The sequence below is a fragment of the Sturnira hondurensis genome, unplaced genomic scaffold (genome assembly GCF_014824575.4).
Source record: "Sturnira hondurensis isolate 20B ecotype Veracruz unplaced genomic scaffold, ASM1482457v3 Scaffold0022566, whole genome shotgun sequence".
Lineage (NCBI taxonomy): Eukaryota > Metazoa > Chordata > Mammalia > Chiroptera > Phyllostomidae > Sturnira > Sturnira hondurensis.
The window spans coordinates 7,145,142-7,163,293 of NW_028095197.1; the positions used below are offsets into that span (position 1 = coordinate 7,145,142).

Genomic DNA, 18,152 nt, shown 5'->3' on the forward strand with positions numbered 1-18,152 from the left:
CCCCTCTAAAGATAAATAAATAAAACCTTTAAAAAAACCAAACAAACAAAAACCAAGTACCTAGTTTTGGATTCCTGACTTATTCCACTGATCAACTTTTTTCCCTTTACCTACTGATTTGACCACCTGGCCTTATTGTACATTCTGATATTTGGATAGGCAAATTTATCTATTTTTTCTCTTAAAATATTTTTTCTTGACTATTTTTTCAGACATTAATTGGAATTATTTTAACTGATACATACTTTAATTTTTGAAGAATTGAACTTTTTATATTTTCCCATCCAAGGAAATGGTTGATTTCTGTTTGTCCTAATCTAGCTTTATGTCTTTTAATAATATTGTGTAACTTTGCATGGGTACTGTGTGTTTCTTGATTAAATTTACATACTATAAAATTAGTCATAGGCATGTAATGTATAATGTGGTAACTATAGTTGCTAATACTGTAGTGTATATTTGTTTTTTCAAAGATTTAATTTTTTTTAAAGATTATATTTACTCGTTTTTAGAGAAGGGGAAAGAGAGAGACATCAATGTGTGGTTGCCTCTCATGTGGCCCCCACTGGGGACCTGGTCCACAACCCAGGCATGTGCTTTGACTGGGAATTGAACCTGCGACCTTTTGGTTCGCAGCCCACACTCAATCCACTGAGCTACACCAGCCAGGTTAAAAACATTTTATTTATTCATTTTTAGAGAGAGGGAAAGGGAGCTAGAAAGACAGGGTGAGAAACGTCGATGTGAGGGAGAAACATCAATAGGTCGCCTCTTCTGTACCACCCCAACCAGGGACGGAAGCCGCAGCCCAGGCCTGCACCCTGGCCAGGAGCCACACCAGTCAAGGCTCTGTCTACATTTTTACTTTAATTTAGGTTTTTTTAGTGTTTTACCACTGAAAACAGTATGTACTGTTAGGTTTTAGTAAAATGTCTTCATTATATATAAGGAATTTTCCTCTTTTCAGAGTTTTTGTTAGGAATGGTGTGCTGGCTCTGTGCATTGAGGATGGGAGCTTTCCTATGTTCTTAACCAGTTTCAATGGCATAAAAGTTATCATCATGTGAGGTTAGGTGGACTCCACTGTGGCGCTGTTCGAATGCAGTCTCTTCAAAAAGTAGACCTTTAATCATATTTCTTTTCTAGTCTTTTCTAGGTTAAGTTGAACTCTTCAAGCTTTCCTAGTTCTCTTGGGTCAAATTTGGTAATTTGTGTTTTTACTGAAATGTAACCATTCCCTATAGATTTTCAAATTAGTTGATGAGAAATTTGAAGTTACACTTTTTAATAATTTTTTTCTCCCCCCTGTCACGATGTTTTCTTTCTTATAACTAATCATGTCTGTTTTTTAATTTGTCCCCCTTATTTGGGCTTGTACGAAGTTTGCTCTATTAGCCCTTTTAAGAACATTTTTTACACCTGCTCTTTAATATTTTCACTTGTGTTCCATATCGTTCATGTCAGTTTTTGTTATATCCTGATTACTTTTGGTTTCTTTTCTTGTTCTTTTTATGATTTATTGAAATAAGTACTGCCCTTTTTTTTCAACTTGCTACCTTTGTGGCATTTCAGGGATGTAGATGGTGTCATTGAGACGGTTCCTGGTATTACAGTTTTTTCATTCAGCACTTAGATTCTGTGAACATGATCATCTTGTTCTTTTTAAAACCAGCTTGCCTTTATTATAATTTACATGCCATAAATCTTATCAAGTTTAAGTAGACAGTCCTGTGAGTTTTGATAAAGATATTCAGTCACCTAACCACCACTGCAATCAAGATACAGAAAACTCCCCGCACCCCTAAAGTCCCTCTTGCCTCTTTCCAACCGATGCTCACACCGCTTTCAACCTGTAACCCACTGCCCTGGTTGGCGATCTGTATTATCACTGCTTTCTGTTTGACTGGTATACATTCCCCACATCTTTATTTTGACTCTTTCTTTATTACTTTGCTTTAAGTGTGTTTCTTTGAAGTAATGTCGACCAGAATTTGATTTATAACAAAATCCGACAAAATATAACAGAATTTAATGGAAGAATTCAGTCCGCTCACATTTACTTTGATGAGTGATATATTTGATTATTTCCATCTTACTTGGTCTTAGGTTTCTCAACATTGTTGCAAGCTCTTCTTTTTCTTTTCAGGATTGAATGAGCAGCTATTCAACCCATTCTCCCCCTTGTCAATTTGGAGTTTGCCATTCTGTTAATAGTTAGTGGTCCCTGGCCCTGTTCTCTTAAATAGACACACATGACTCTTTCACCCTGTTTCACAGAACAACAACTATTTCCATCATACTCTACCTATCTGCTACTTTCTCCCCCCGCCAAAACAGGTGGTCTTTAGATTACTTTCACTGCCCTTAACCCTGCCCCTCCCACCCTCCCTATCTTTGATCCTGGAACACTTACCTTCCCCTTGTACCCACCAGCTGATTCCAGAGTTTTATTGAAATAATTTAATACTTATTAGAGTTTCCCTTTCATTGTGTTCCATCTGTGCCAAGAGTCCTTATTTAGCATTCATATCACATGGTATAAATATATAGAACTATAAATATATAGAAAAAAGTAGGTCATGGCTCGTTGCTCCCCACTGCTTTCTTTCCTCTTCATCTTCCCCTATCTTGAAGTCCCTGTTCTGACTCGTTTGTTATTTCACTAGAGTCTTTAAAAGTATGTCTCAGATAAGATACTTGATGATTTTTGCAAATCTGATACCTTTCTTTACTCCTTGGCTGGGTCTTGGGGTAACAGGCCTTTTCTGTCAGTAACTCACATTCAATTTTGCAATCTTTTAACTTCCAAGGTAGCAGATAAAAAGCAAGAACTTTCTTTCTGCTTGAAAATGTGCTAAGATTTCCCATATCCATAGAGCTCAGGAAAAGTTCGCTCGGGGACATTTCATCTGTTACTGAATTATGACTTCTTCTTTCCTGTTCCTTGTTCTCTGGGAACTTAAGAGAAATCACAGCCTCCTGGGCCTGTTCCAATTGCCTGTCTTTAACCGTCATGACTTGTGTCTCCGCATTTTTGTTACATTTAAAGGTATTTTGTCTTTACTTTTCTAGACCTATTTTGGGGTTTTAGTCATGACATCTTCTCCTTTTATTTATCTATGGAAAGTTTTAGTTCTGATACTATCATTTCTAGTTCAGTTTCCTCTTTTGTGTTTGAGCTTCACACCTTTTTCAGGGGTTTGACTGTCTCCTCCTGCTGGTCTCTGCCCTCTGGTTTGTCTGCGTTTCCCAGCCTCGAGAGCTGAGAAATTCAGTCCTCCCGTTAGTTTTTTTGGAGAAGAGGGGAGACTCAGCAAAGCCACTCATTGTTCCTGGGAAACAGGCTGCCTTGGGAACTGCTGCCTTGCTCTTGGCTCTGAGGCTCTTCTCTAGAAATGTGTCTTCATATTCTCTGCCAAGGGCTCAGCAGAGCCCACTTCAAGTTCCCCACCTGTAGCTGAGACGTATCAGAGGGGGTGTGGAAAGGGAGCCATCATAAGGCTGCTATATGCACAGAATCCCCTCACTCTGAGCACTCTTAGCATTATTGGCAGATAAAGTGATAATCTCCAAAAGACTTGAAAACAGAAGCTATTATTAGGAAGTTGGAACTCCAAGTTGCAAGAGATTGAAAATCTTAGACTGACTTAAGCAATAAAGGAATGTATTAGCTTACATAAACAAAAAGTTCAGGAAGCAGAGCTAGCCCTGGGCTTCACAATGAAGTCATGAAGACTCGGTCTTTCGCCATGTCCCAGCTCTGTTACCTTTCTTGTAGCCAAAACCAGCTTGGAAGTTTAGACTCATCTTCACAGAGGACAGAGTAAGGCCAAAGTTGGAGGGGCTTTGGTTGGATGGCTTGGGATGGCTTTTGAGCCCCCCCCCCCAATTCCTGTCATTGAACATTTGACCATCCCAAAGATCCTTCTTCTTTGGATCTTGGGCTTATCCCTATCCTCCCAGCTGGGATCACAGGAAGAGGAGGAAAGTTGGGGCCCCAAAGGGTCCAAGGAGCTTCCAATAAGGACCTGCTCTCCAGGAGTTTGCTCGGGACAGGGCCCTCCTTCTGGCCGGAATAAAACACCAGTGAAGCAAGGGAGCCCACTGAGGGAAGCACCTGGAGCTGTGGAAAGGGAGAGAACTCCCAGGTATTTGGCAAGGGAAGACAAAGCCGGCTGGAGAGATGGGGCAAGGAGACCCTCAGAAGGTGTTTGAAGTGCATCCAGCTGCTCCAACTTACTTCCCAAGACGTAGGGATCAGTTAGGAAGTTGCCACAGACCTGGCGTTAAGTCGAGAGGGCCTAGGTTAGGTCATGAGCCTCACTGATCGACAAGGTAAGAAAAATCAAGGGGTTGCAAGGGAGAGAAAAGGCAGAGAATCCAGGCTTCGCAGATGAAGGGAAACAAAGTTCAAATCATATCCAGCTCCGCACGCAATGAGTCTGCTACGTTCTACGAACGCCGGAGCGGCTGCTACTCCAGGAGCGACAGTGCCTGGACTCAGCAACCATCCCAGGTTAGACTCTAGGAGGGGGCTAGACTGTAGCCCCCCACTCCCACCCTCCCCACACACACGCGCGCATGGGGACTTCATCTCCTGGTATGTGGCGGACCCGGCAGCATTAAGCCTTCGTAGAGGTGGCGACGAGGCTGTGTCACGCCACGCGGGGGCGCTTGGGGCTTGGTCCTGAGCCGGCCAGGGTGCTGCAGATCCCTGCGAGGTGAGCCGGTCTGAACGGGGTCGTCTGAAGCCTCGGCTGCGATTCCTGTCGGGTCACAAGTTGGGTGGTGGACCCCCAACCCCCACCCCTCCAGGATCAAGGCCTCAGTTCCCCCCGGCCGCAGCCACGTTGTGCGGTCTTCAGCACAGCAGCCTTCAGAACCCCACATCCCGCTTGCCAGTGGTTCCCCACATCCGGTCCCCGCCCCCAAAGCCATCTTCCCTCCTACACAGTCCCAGCTGCCTGCTCTTAACGGCAGCCAAGGCCTCTTCTGGGGAGGCACAGGTTGGGGTCCTCAGGTCCAGGAACCCCAGGGCATTTGGGTTGCAAGGGCATCCAACCTTTTGGCACCTCTGGGCCACACTGGAAGGAGAGTTGTCTTGGGCCACACATTACATGCATTGCAACATGTAATAAAAAAAATCTCATAATGTTTTAAGTAAATTTACAGTTTTGTGTTGGGCCACATTTATAGCCATCCTGAGGTGCATGCAGCCTGTGGGTCACAGGTTGGACACCCCTGATTACTGTGTGTGTGTGTGCGCGCACATGCAGAAAACGCCCCCCTTTTTATTGGGACCACCAGGCAGGTCTCAGGCACATGGTTCTGATAATTTTGAAAGTAAAAGCCTCAGCTTCCCCTTTCTTCTGCCCGTCAAACCCTCAGGTCTGGCAAGCCCGACCTGCATCTCCCTACGGGGACATGGCCTAGACCACAGGTTGTGGGGGGCGCAGCACAGTTGTAGAGTCCATGGAGAGAGTAGGTCAGTGGCTGGTGAGCTTGCAGACTCCAGGTGATGGGAGTGGGGTGGCTGTGAGGGTAAGTTCTGGGGCTGTTCTAGCAGCAGTGCCAGCATCCGAGGAGCAGGGCTCTGGCCCCCACTCCTGCACCCACCCCTGCCTTCCCCGAGGCAGTGGGCGGTGCTCTGTGTGGACGGCAAAGCTCAGAATCCCACCATGTGGGGTCTGTTGCAGGTCTGTGGTCCGCTAGGTAAAATCCAAACACTTTCGGGGAAATTTTATTTTAAAACTTGGGGACACAACAGAGGCAGCAGGTTGGAGACTGCTATTCTCCTGCCACCATTCTCAAATCAGAAGCCAGGCTTGGGTTCCTCAGGTTGCTGGTTCCAGGCCCCCTGCAGCTTGTGGCCTCCCCAGGGGTATAGCCACCAAGGTCCTCTTAGGCTCTTCCCCCTCCCCCACTGCCCACTGCCTGTATTGGAGGAGACAGAGGTGTCAGGGGTGCACTGCAAGAGAGCAGTAGTAGGGGGGATCTGGTAAAACTCCAGAAGGAGGAGGAAGTGAGAACCTGGGGTTTGGGGGCTGGGAAGAATCTATAGGAAAAAGAGATGGGGAGGGAGGGGGCCACTGCCTCTGCTCTCTCCACCCTCGAGAAACCAGGGGCCTGCTTTTCCCCTGAGATATCTCCCTCACAGGTCATTACATCCCCAGGCCTAGGAGGTGTGGGGAACATCACCTCCGGCCACTAGGCAATGGCTGACTGTCTCTGGGGGGGGGGGGGTTAGGAAATAGTCATGCCCTGGACAGAGTAGCAGTTACCCCTGCAACAGAGGAGGCTGCAGAATTGTGCGCCTCATTGTGCCGGACCCTCCAGCTCAGCTGGGTGCAGTCTGGCTGTTGGCGTAGGCCTGGTCTGGGAAGGAAGCCCGGCCTCTGCGGGTCTGGGCACACACGGAGGCGTAGAGCTCCGGCTCCAGGCCCGGGGTCTGGGGCTTTGTCTCGGAGTCCAGCACCACCTCTGAGTACTTGATGAGAGTTCCAGGGCTTGGGATCCGGCCCTGAGGAGGCCGCAGCTGCAGGCTGGTATAGCACATCACTTCCTCTGCACCCTGGAGATGCAAGGCTGTTAGGAATTCACTGGACCCTTGAAAAAGCACCCCTCTTCCTTCCCTCCCCTCTTACTCAACCACAACTAACTTACCCTGGTGGGGCCTCCCGGCGTTGGAGCCTGCTGATCTGGCCCTGGTTCTTGAGACAGCCGTCCTGGGACAGATAACAGGAATCTGGTCACTTCTTGTTTTTCCTCCTGCAGCCCTTCATCCCACCCACCCAGGTCCTGGCCTCTGCACCCCTCCCCTCTGCCATCTTCCTACCTGTCTTCAGATAATGTAGGTTCCCATAGAGGGGAACCTCTTCCGCAGACCCTCCGGAGCTGCAACACAAGGTTTAGGGGGTTAATGGGGACTTCTTGGTAAGGAGAAAACCTCAATTATACCATTTCTGTTTTCCCCCACTCACTGTCCCTCTCTTGGATGGCTCCTGCTCCGGCCACTTGTCCATCGGGACAAGTGTACAGCCAGTGAGATGAGAAGCATCAGCGTCACAGCCCCTAAGAGGGCCCACAATCCCCAGGCCTCGGAAAAGAAGGGAATTCCTGTGGATGTGAGAGGATGGGGGGCGCGCGTTACTGCCCAGCCCAACCCTCCAGATCCCAGCAGAGGGGACATGAGGCCACATGACCCCTCCCCCCGCCCTTGCCCCTGCCCCGCCCAGCTTACCGGGTGTTAGCGTGGAGTTGTTGCATATGCTCATGACTGCTGATGCGGGAACCAAGTCTGCAGGCACCTTGCCCTGAGCCTAGGTGTAAGCCTGGCTTATGGCCTGACAGCTGCAGCAGCCCCCTCTTACTCCCACCCCTCTCTGGGCCTGGCCCCCATAGCTCATCATCCCCAATACTGCTGATGGCAAAGTCACTGGTTTCCGGGGAGGAAGGGGGAGGGGAAGGTTGAGTGAAAGAACAGACACCACCCAGTGCCTGCACCTGCGCCACCCAGCTGCTCCTGAACTTCCTCACTCCCCCCTGCCTCTTGCCCCCTCCCCTTTAACCCTGTACCCCCTTGGGCCAGAGAAGAGAGAGGCAGGCCTGTGCCACTGTGTAGGTGAGCCCATGAAGACTCCACGGGAGGCAGAAGTGGCATGAGGCAGGACCCACGAGACAAGGAAACCGGGCTTTATGTTAGAAATACACCTACGCCACGGGATGCCTGACTTTTCTGTCCCACTCTGAGTCTCATGAAAGAAAATGTGTTTCTCGATAAGCATGCTAGAAAGTGGAAGGAGCTGGGAGGTCTCCTGGTATGCACCGGCTCACCACCCGCTAAGGCCGATCCAAGGTGAATGAATGTGTTAGGATGACCATTGCCATTGTCACTGCTATAGAGAAAGCTGGATTGCCCCTCCCAACCCACTTCACCCAAACTCTGTCTAAGATCTAACAATCTCAAAAGTTTCTGGACTGGAGAAACCCTTGCCCTTGTCTCGCTTTGGGAAAGTGAGCCCTGTCTCTGCACTTGCTCACTTCAAGCGTGGAGCCCTGCCCTGCCCTGCCCTGCCCCGCCCAGAGACAGCCCAGTGAGCAAGAGGCTCTTCATGTGGAAAGAGGGAATTTAAGTTCCAAATTTAACCCTTACACCAGAGGTCAGATATATGCTTTGTCGGGCCTATACGATGTTTTTTAGAAATTTAAAATCATTGCAGTGGCGTGCCAAGGATGGGAATGGTGGTAGAGGTCCTGACCCTCCCATTGCAGGCGATAAATGGGTATCGCCTGTAGAAAAATTTTAAAACCAACTAAAAATCAGTCTCCTTTTTATTACCACCATGTTCCAGCAATTCTTAAAAATGTCAGTTATAGGCCTGGCTGGTGTGGCTCAGTGGATTGAGTGCTGGGCTGTGAACCAAAGGGCTGCTGCTTCAATTCCCAGTAGGGGGGCGCTTCGTGAAAGGCAACCAATCAATGTATCTCTTGCACATTGATCCTTCTCTCCCTCTCTCTTTCCCTCTCTAAAAATAAATAAAATCTCTAAAAAAAATTTAGTGTCAGTTATCAAGTACTCCTCTCTGAAAAATCCTTTGTAGATGAAGTTCTAAAGTGTTGCAGTTACTGATGAGCTATAATAATATACAAACTTCAAATTAGCACATATATATTACTTATCCTTTAAAAAAACATTGTAATATACATGGAAATTGATCTGGAGAACTCCCAGTTAGTTAGACAATTGGCCCCCAACATCAACAGTTTCATCTATGTGTGTTTACATCTAGAATTAGCTCTTAACAGTTTAGAGTTTTCAAGTTCGCTTTGCACAGGTTTGTAATAAACCTGTGCAAAGGTTTGTAATAAACAATGATAGCACAATGATTGTAAAGTCAAAGACATTGAACTTGAATTATTTTCCCTATGTCATTTCTGGATTTTTATTGTAAAGTGGAATTTTTATGAATCTTTGCCAAACATCCTTTCGGTCCAGGGAATGAATCCAAAACCCAGGCATATGCCCTGACCAAGGATCAAACCAGCAACTTTTGCTTTGGAGGATGTCACCCAACCAACTGAGCCACACTGGTCAGGGCTTAAACCCCTTAATTTCTGACCCTTACTGTTAGTTTCTTTTTTGGCCCTTATTATTTGTTTCATGTCCTAATTATCACTGAAAATGATTTTGTCCCACAGGAGAATTTTTTAAAATGATTCATTCAGTTGTTAAATATGCTAAGTATCCCTTGTCAACATTTGAAAACTGAGAGATTTCCTACTTTTAAAAATTCCAATTTGTTGATTTTTTTAAAAACAACAACAACAACAAAAAACAATCAGAATACCTGACACTAGTGGGCCCAAATCTCCTAAAGGCAACATCAGCTGGGGGCCATTTATCATATTATACCTGGCCTGAACCACTTATTTCCATTGCCCACACTGACTGGCTTGGAGCCAAGGTTCGAACGACACTGCTCTGCAACCCTCTAGGCAGTCAGCTAGGGGCAACTCCCTTGGGTGCAGGTCTCTCCGTAGGGTTCCCCTTTCCTTTCTGGAAAGACAAGAATATACACTTTTTAAAAAAAATTTTAAAGATTCTACTTACTCATTTTTAGAGAGGTGAAGAAATGGAGAATGAGAGGGAGAGGATTGCCAATGTGTAGTTGCCTCTCTTGTACCCTGTACCAGGGACCTGGCCTGCAACTCAGGCATGTGCCCTGACTGGGAATCAAACTGGTGACCAATTGGTTTACAGCCCACACTCAATCCACTGAGCTACACCAGCCAGGGTGGTTCATGTCTTCAACACACAAATACTTCATTTGATACACATGTACCAATTGCTTGCTCTGGAGATAAAAATGTGGGTGGGAAATGGTTTCTTTCCTCAAAGAGCTCTTGGTCTTAATTAGGAAGACCACCTAGCGTATCCCGGACAGTTATGAAAGACAGTGTGGAGCAGAGGGAGAGTACTGAAGTCTGCCTGGAGAAGTCTTGGAAGGTGAAAAGGGGGGAGGCCTGTGGGTGGAGTGATGTGAGATGGATGATATAGAGACAGGGAATGGTTCCAGTCTCCACCTTGCCTCTTAACTGATTAACAACACAACCTTCCTGAATCTGAGTTTCCTCATTTTAAAACAAAGCTTGATTATATTTACCTGTTGGTTTGTTTTGAAAACATTTATTTCATTTGACAAGGATTCATTGAGTTCTTGCTGGAACCAGGTGCTATGCTAGGCTATAGGAATAAAACGGTTAAGGAAAAGATACATGGTTTCTACTTCCATGGCATTTACAGTCTAGTGGTAATTAACTAATTGACTTTTTAAAAAATTATTTATTGATTTGAGAGAGAGAGAGAGAGAGGGAGGGAGAAACACTGATTTGTTGTCCCACTTATTTATGCATTCACTGGTCGATTCTTATACAGGCCCAGACTGGGGATCAAACATGCAGTCTTGGTGTATCAGGATGATGCTCCAACCAACTGAGCACCCAGCCAGGGTACTAATGAATTTATAATGAGTTAAAAATGGATTTTTCCAGTTTTATCGAGATATAATCGACGCAACAGCGGCTTGAAAAGTATACAATAGCTATATTAATGAATCAACAGGAAATTAACGATTCTGACTGAAGGGAACACACGAGCTCAGATTTGAAGGTTGTGTAGTCATTAACTGTGCGAAAAGAGGAAATGACAGCAGACATCACTAGCCTACGATTGATATGAAGAGAATTAGGATATATAAACTCAAGACTGATCTCCTATTCCATAAAACACAGCCGCGCTGAGAATGAGCCCCGTGTGGTTGGTGCGCGCAAAGGCGCACTGCCTGTGTAACTATTAAGAGCTGACGGACGACGCCCCCCCGCCACACTCCGCTCAGCTACCCCGCACCAGCGGGAAGGCGTCTTGGCGGTTTTGACTGTGAGAAGCAGGGAGAGTCTACGTGCATGCGCACGTGGCACTCTCTGCCGGGGGTCCGGGGACTTTCCCCTAGGCGCAAATAAGGAACTGGGTCCTCCGGTTGTAGCCTAGGAAACAGGCCTTCAGCACGGACTGTGAGGAAAGAGCCTGTAATGCTGGTATTTATAGATCCATCAGAAAACTTATCTTTTGGTTAGGGTGAGAAAGTCGGTGGTTTGAGAAATAAAAATTATTTCCTAGAAAATCTCTTAAGACTTGTGTAGGCATTCTAACTAATATAGAATAAGAAATAGACTAATTTCGGAAAGCTGGGCCAATGACCCTATGCAAATAATATATGGCCCGCCCACACGCTGCGGTGGGCGTGTTTTTCTGGGGAAGGCTGAAGAGAGGCCGGCGCGCGTGCGCAGGCGCACTGGGGCGCTCAGTGGACTCCGGCGGTCCCCCCGACCCTTAGTTTGTCGCCTGCGATGGCGAGCGCAGTCTCAGTCGCTGCTGTGCTGGGGCTGCTACTTGTGTCTGCGCTGTCCGCGGTCCTCGGAGACCGCCCCAGCCCTGACCTCCGGGCATACCCAGGTACCAACAAGGGCTGCTGGAGGGAGGCTGAGACTGCCCACGGGTCCCAGGTCGCAGCTCAATTGACCCTCCTCCGCCCTCCTCCGCAGGGGACCCCTCCCAGATCGGCCCTATGGCCACGGAACCCCGGCGGCGGCCACCGCCCAAGGGCCAACACGAGCGGGCCCAGGCCAGGGCGTTGCCTTTGGGGGCGCTGTACACCGCGGCTGTCGTGGCTTTTGTGCTGTACAAGTGTTTGCAGGTGCGGGAAGTCAAGGGGTGTGGATGCCCCGGGCCTAAATTTCCCATGGGGGCATTATGGTACCAAGAACAGGAGATATCTTCCGGTCAGTCTATAAAATGTACAGTAGTTCCTTGCCTTTCCAACATGATCGGGTTATTTTGAGCTTTCAGCGAGGTGATAGACGTGAAGGTCGCGGGGCAAATTGTAAATAATGAACATCACATTTAGCCCTCCTAACAGTCCGCTGAAGAGATTGTCACTTGCTCAAGGTCATTAAGAGCTAGTAACTGGTGGAATTTGGATTTGAACCCAGCCAGTGTCCATAAGTATAAAAGTGTATGGGGTGCCTGGTGAGATTCCCACCTGGGCACAAGAGGTTGATTACTGTAGACAAGGTACCAAGCAGGCTCATGTTCTTGGGAAGGAGGCCCTGAAACATGAACTGATAGTACATTTTGGTGGATTGAAATTGTTGAAACAGAAAGTGGTACCTAGCAGGGCTGTATCTTCAGCCCGGGCCCTGTCACTCAATTGCACTGGGAAAGAGGGCTGAACCAATTTGGAGATGATATGGACCTGGGATAGCTGGGCACTTGACAAGCTAGGATAAAGGACTGAATTTAATGAAATTTAACTAGGAGAGAAATTCTACTCTTGGACCCAAGTATACTCTTAAGGAAACATAACAGCAGTGTATTTGGCTAATAAAGTTCATTTGTGTGATGTGACAACTCATTTCCCCAATAAATGCTGGGAACAAAATATTGTGCTTTATCTTCTGGTCAGAACACTCCTGGAAATTTTTATTCTCTTCAGGGAACTGCTTTAAGCGCACAAACAGAGTAAAGCAACCAGAGAAAACTGTCAAATGAACACTGACTGAAAAAGATCGGTGATACTAAACCAGAGAAGATGTTGGGAAGGGATGGGGGCGAGCAGAATGACCATTGTTTTTAATTTTCTGAGAGGCTCTCATGTTGAAAAGGCACAATTTTGAAAGTCCCTAATCAGCACAATATATGAAGGACAATTATTGCCTTTGCATATAAACCAACAACCAGAGCTTTATCGAAGTGGAGGGAGCTGTTCTTTTCTGGGAGGTGTCACATAGACTGACCACGCGTGAGGGCATACTGACAGGTTGCTTCATGTTCTGGGTGAGGGGCTGCATTAGATGTGATTGTGATTCTGTCAGGTGAAAATCCAGTAGTCTTCTGTACTTCAGATTATCCTTCTCCTCCTCCTCTTACTGACTTGGAGACTGAAGTGATGGGGAACCTTGTTGCTTCAGTGTTGCTTTCCTTCTTCTACAGCAGGGGAAGGATAAGGCTGCTGCCCTCCCAGAGGAGGCAGGCAAGGAGGAATCACTGCAGTCAGGTGGGTTCCACCGAAGTCTGTGCTTGATGGGTAACTAGGGGGCAGCAGAAGGTAGGTAACCATTGCTCTCCTTTTCTCCCTTACCTCCAGAGCAGCAGCTAGTCCAGTTGATACAACAGCTGGCCCAGACAGAGCAACACCTGAACAACCTGATGGCCCAGCTGGACCCCCTTTTTGAGAGGTAAGGAGGGCAATTTGTGGTAGGTGTGAAGCAGGGACATAGATAAGTAGATTGGACATCTACTTATGGGCATCTCTGCAGTGTGACCACCCTGGCTGGAGCACAGCAGGAGCTTCTGAATATGAAGTTACACACCATCCACCAGCTGCTACAAAACAACAAGCCAAACAAGGGTGTGGAGGATCCAGAACCAGGTAACAGGCTCGGGGTGAGTGGGGTGGTGGTAGAGACAAAGTCTCTGCAACTGGAACATGCCCGGTCTTCCCCTCACAGAGGCCAGCATACCCTCTCCTGAGGACTTATGTGTGAAGGAGGAAGAAGAGGAGGCTGGTGACAGTCAGGCCTGGGAAGAGCGCCTAAACTGGAGCACAGAGACAAGGAACCTGGCTACTCCTTGGGGAGTGGAGCAGGGACTAAGGAGAAGATGCAGCAAGGCTGCAACAAGGGGCCCCAGTCACAGCCCCCTCTGGGAAGGAGGGGTGGCAGCTGAAGGTTCAGTAACACAAAGTCTTTTCTTGTGATTGGTGCTCCTGTGTGCTTTTTCCATTCCAGCTGGTCCCCCCACACACACACATACACCCATACTAGGTTCCTAATGGCCCTTCTAGAAAAGCTTCCCTTATTAGGACAAAAAGAGGCCGCTGTTCAGTGTGAGAGCTAAGAAGGTAGAGGGAGCTCCAGTCCTTTTCCTCGTATTCATGAGGCCACTGTCATGCCAGCCTTCAGGGCACAAAAATCCCTTTTCTCATATCACATAACTGAGAAAAGCCTTTCCAGAAAAACAACAACAAAAAGCTTTAATTAAATCCAGCAGGAAAATAAAACTATAAAATAGCCACATTTGCAAAGCCGCAGCCTTGACGAACGACTAGCCATAGACAGAGCACCAAGCTTATCAGCCCCCATCCCCTGGTCTGTGCTGGAGGGGTTGGTTTGGTGCGGGTTCGGTTCGGTCAGACTTGGTTTCTTGATTCGTAAGATCTGGTCCAATAACTCAGTTCCAGGCAAACACAAAACGACCTCTCTCAAACCATGAAGGGTTCTGTGTTTAGTTTTGTTCTCCTGACCCTGGCCTATCCCTGAAGTATCCTGGGTTTTAGAATTAGTAAGATTCTTCTAGTTCTTCTGGCTGCTGTGAAAAGAAGACAGTCAGTTCAGGCATTGGGATGAGCACTCTATTCAGACAAAACCACAGGCGGGGGAAAGGGGAGGGTGCCCCCGACAGATGTAGGACGTGAGACAGGATCAGAACTGCTCACCTGCAGCCTCTGGGCCTCATCACAACACTCTTACCAAGGGAAGACACAGCTCACCTGATGGCCAGAGTCAGACTGTGGTGCCAGTGCACCAGCGCCTCCTGGTCGGTGGACATCAGCAGTAGCTTCTCATGGGGAAAGGACAGCTAGGAAGAGACTGCCTCTCAGTGCACAGCTCGGACAGATCGGGGCTACAGCTGAAGGCCTTGCTGCTCCCACACGGGTAATTTAGGACTGAAGTAAGAACTAGGTATGAACCCCCAAACCCAGTTATCCTCTCTCAATGTAGATGACTCGTTTCCTATGAAAGGGGCCCAGGCCAAAGAGATAAAAGGGTGCGTAGGTATCTGAGGCCTCTCCTACCTTCTCCTACCTCTCCTACCTGGGACTCCCACCTTATTACTTACATTGAGCAGTCCCCCACAAGGGCCTCCTGAGTGGCCAAAGACCTTGTGAAGTTGACACTGGGCCATGGGGTAGAGGGCCCGGCAGATGAAGGTGCCTCGCTGCAGCAGGTGCAATGCGGGTCGAGGCTTGGCCATGACAAGCACGTCAGAGAAGAGGAAGAACATTCGGGGCCGAGGTTTCCCACCAGGAGGCACCACTAACAGCCAGCCCTGGCACAGGAACCAGCGACCTGGGGACGGGAGAGCTGTTACTCTGATGTAGCTCTAGGACCATGTTCCACGGGAGTAGAAGGGAGGCCGAGAAAACGGGTATGTGCTGGCAGTGTTGAGGAAGCGGGGTGAGTAGGAAAAGGGCGGATGAGGGCTCCGGGGGAAGTGCGCAGACTACCTAAGGTCAGCCCCTTGGCCTGGCGTCCACTGAGAAGAGCCTGGATACGCCGGAGGTGCTGGTCATTCTTCTGTTTCTGGTCGATGGCGTGGACTCTCTGGGCAGTCTCACTTATCAGACGAGCAGCCCCTGGAGAAACATCCCCAAGCCCATTTCCAGCACACCTCTGACTCTGGGACTGGTCGTGGTGAAAGACAGTCTATACCCAAGGGGACCAGGACCCAACTTCTTGAAGAGTAGGCAGAAACATAGGGACATCGTGTACATGTTGAAGGAGGATAGGGCCATAGCAGACATTGTTGGCGAGCACAACCAGAAAGGGATACAAGAAAGGTAGCTTTCTGCCCGAGTTTTGGCAGAATAAGAACATACGTGTGAGCTGTTGGTGGTCAGGGCTGTTGGGACTTGTGTTCTCAGCCAAAGCCACAACAAGATTTTCATACCTGGAAATAGTCGCAAGTCTGAGGGGAAGTAGAGCTGAGCAAAATTCCCTCTGCCTGACTCACACATAACCCCCTACGTATAGTTGCATTGCAAAGCCAGGGAAGATCTGCTTCTGGCTCTTGTATCCCCTCTTTCAAAACTTGGGCTCATGCCACATGGCCCTTTCCCATCCCACAATGATGAGTCAAGGGCAGACTCCAGAAATTCTAAGCTAGGATAGCCTCTCTGCTCAGCAAACTCTTCCAAACACCCTGCCACTAGCCCTACTATAGGCCCCCTCACTTCCAGGCGGAGTACTACTCCAGTCCCAGTGAAGGGCCTGAGGCTGCAGACTCCAGGTACTGGGGTGGGTTCACACTTAGTACTCTTACAAAAAGGATTTGGGGAGCAACTCTTCCCAGGAGAGAGGCACTGGGGCAGGGCAGCTGTTAGTCAGACAGATTCAGGAAGGATAAGTTGGCCAAGTTAGGATGAGTTCACTCACTGCTGGAGCCTCTGCAGAGGCAGAGGGAGCAGGTCCTGGAGCTGAAGGCCCCCGAACTCAGGGCGGCCCTCCTGAAGCCTCACGAACCTCCGGAAACGTTTGCTCTTCTTTAGTTGTTCCTGGAGTGAGGAGGAAAGGGTTGGCAGCAGAGAAGCCATGACTTACACTGTATTCACCTGTGTACACATCCCCAGCCCTCAGTAAGCTGCGTGCTCCTAAGTGAACTCCTATCTCCCTACAGGGCCTTAGCACAGAACGGGACACCCAAGGGCCCTCTAAATGCAGGATCAGCAGGGATGAAGTTTAGGTCTCCAGATGAACAGCAAATGTATGGGGCAAGAGAAGAGGGGAAGGATTTGAGGACACCTTCAGGTTACCTGCAGGGTGCTCCGGGACTTCTCTGCATTGGCAGCAAATTGGGTGTACAGCTCCAGATGCGGACAGAAGCCCTCCAGCCCCTGTCCCCAGTGCCCTCCTTCCAGGTAAGGAAGCAGCTCTCTGAGTGGGTAGGACAATAAAAGAGCTGCCAAAGAACTGCTCAAGAACCACATTTAATTCTTATAACCCTGTTATAAGTGCTGTTATCCCATTTTACAGATGGAGAACCGGGGCACGGGGCCAACACCACAGGTGAGGTCATTGGCAGGCTCGGAATATGAACCTGGGTCTCTCCAGCTCCAAAGCCAGGACACTCCCTCATTCCCGCTCCTCAAGTTCCTTCCACTCACTGGCTGGCGCTGTAAATGAGCTCCCAGGGCCCAAACAGGGCGTGGCGCTCGGGTGGTCGCAGGGTGCCCTTGGCTCTCAGAATCCCCACGAAGTACTACGGAAGGAGAGAACACCGTTATCTAGTCTGTAGGTGGAGGCAAAGGCCAAGGCGTAGTTAAAATCTATAGAAGTCTCCCCAGCCCCTAAATGCGGACGGACAGGGCAAGATCACCCCCTCCGACCCCGGACTCGGGATCACGGACCTCGCAGAGACCCTCCCACACCCTGGGGTCCTCGCCCCATACGAGAGCGGGTGCGGGACCCGCACCGTGGCCACCAGCCCCAGCTGTTCCTGGTAGCGCCGCTCGGTCTCCAGCAGCTCCCGGGAGGTGCAGGTGCGTTTCCGCTCCCAGCGGGCACGCTGCTCTTGCACCGGGCACCGAGCCCTGAGGACCGGGCTCTCCATGCCCAGCTGACCGGTAGACACTTCCGGACACAGCCCGCCGGAGATTCAAATCCTAACAGCTCCGTGGGCGGGGCAGCGTATAAGAGCGCGCCTCCTGGCGACCGGAGGCTGATCGCAGGACGGAGCGTGCGCGGCAGCGGGAGAAACCAGGTCCGGTCTCCGCCACCTCCTCGCCCCACCACCAGGGTAGCGCTGTAGGTGCGTGACGCCCTCCGGGGTAGGGCCGGGTGGGGCAGGTGGGTGGCCCTCTTCTGAGTGGCACCAAGTTGGGCCACCAGCCTGGACTTTGAGTCAGGGGACTTCGGGGTGCAGACGCTCGCAGGGCCTCCGTGCCCCATCTGTAGGAGTGGAAAAGAGGTAATATTTGCAGTACTTAATGTACAGGAGGGCACGTGACAGACGCGGGGGTTGTCATTCCCAATGCTCCTTTAAAACTAGGAATTCTCATGGGTCACAGCTTTGAAATATTTCACCCTTCTCTCTCCCCCGACCCCGCCCTGCTCAGACAAAACTTAAAGCTTATAGGTTTTAAGTTACTCGTTTTCTTGTTCCAAAATCTGACGGCCAATTAGCTATGGTCAGCAGGTGTCAATAACTAACAAGGTGGTTCAGAATTGCTTAATTAGGGCCAAAGGCAGAAAGCATGCAGTTCATCAAGCTGTGCTGACTAATCAGAGATAATATGCACCACGTTTTCCTTACTTCG

The 18,152-nt window shown here is 49.0% G+C and overlaps 3 protein-coding genes across 4 annotated transcripts; 1 reads left to right on the forward strand and 2 right to left on the reverse strand.

Moving 5' to 3' along the window:
• Positions 1-5,713: 5,713 nt before the first annotated feature.
• On the reverse strand, positions 5,714-7,718 carry SIT1 (signaling threshold regulating transmembrane adaptor 1). Its single transcript, XM_037036010.1, has 5 exons — positions 7,241-7,718; positions 6,981-7,116; positions 6,836-6,894; positions 6,664-6,725; positions 5,714-6,571 (listed from the first exon to the last, which is right to left on the reverse strand). Exons 1-5 carry the CDS (start codon positions 7,272-7,274, stop codon positions 6,338-6,340), a joined length of 525 nt encoding a protein of 174 aa, XP_036891905.1. The 5' UTR covers positions 7,275-7,718; the 3' UTR covers positions 5,714-6,337.
• A 3,611-nt stretch (positions 7,719-11,329) lies between these two features.
• Positions 11,330-13,835, forward strand: CCDC107 (coiled-coil domain containing 107). Of its 2 annotated transcripts, none has more exons than XM_037035961.1 (6): positions 11,330-11,512; positions 11,602-11,753; positions 13,049-13,112; positions 13,203-13,293; positions 13,375-13,487; positions 13,567-13,835. In XM_037035961.1, the coding sequence occupies exons 1-6, from the start codon at positions 11,407-11,409 to the stop codon at positions 13,812-13,814; spliced, it is 774 nt and encodes a 257-aa protein (XP_036891856.1). In that variant the 5' UTR covers positions 11,330-11,406; the 3' UTR covers positions 13,815-13,835. The 2 variants fall into 2 exon arrangements, with proteins under 2 accessions (XP_036891856.1, XP_036891857.1); XM_037035962.1 differs by having other exon boundaries at positions 13,052-13,112.
• Positions 13,836-14,004: 169 nt separating this feature from the next.
• On the reverse strand, positions 14,005-17,794 carry ARHGEF39 (Rho guanine nucleotide exchange factor 39). The gene is given in 10 exon segments (XM_037035960.1): positions 14,005-14,425; positions 14,607-14,695; positions 14,957-15,186; positions 15,345-15,473; positions 15,717-15,787; positions 16,273-16,391; positions 16,650-16,770; positions 17,001-17,095; positions 17,309-17,490; positions 17,493-17,794. Coding segments are annotated over 10 exon segments (1,344 nt in total). The 5' UTR covers positions 17,785-17,794; the 3' UTR covers positions 14,005-14,409.
• Positions 17,795-18,152: the final 358 nt, after the last annotated feature.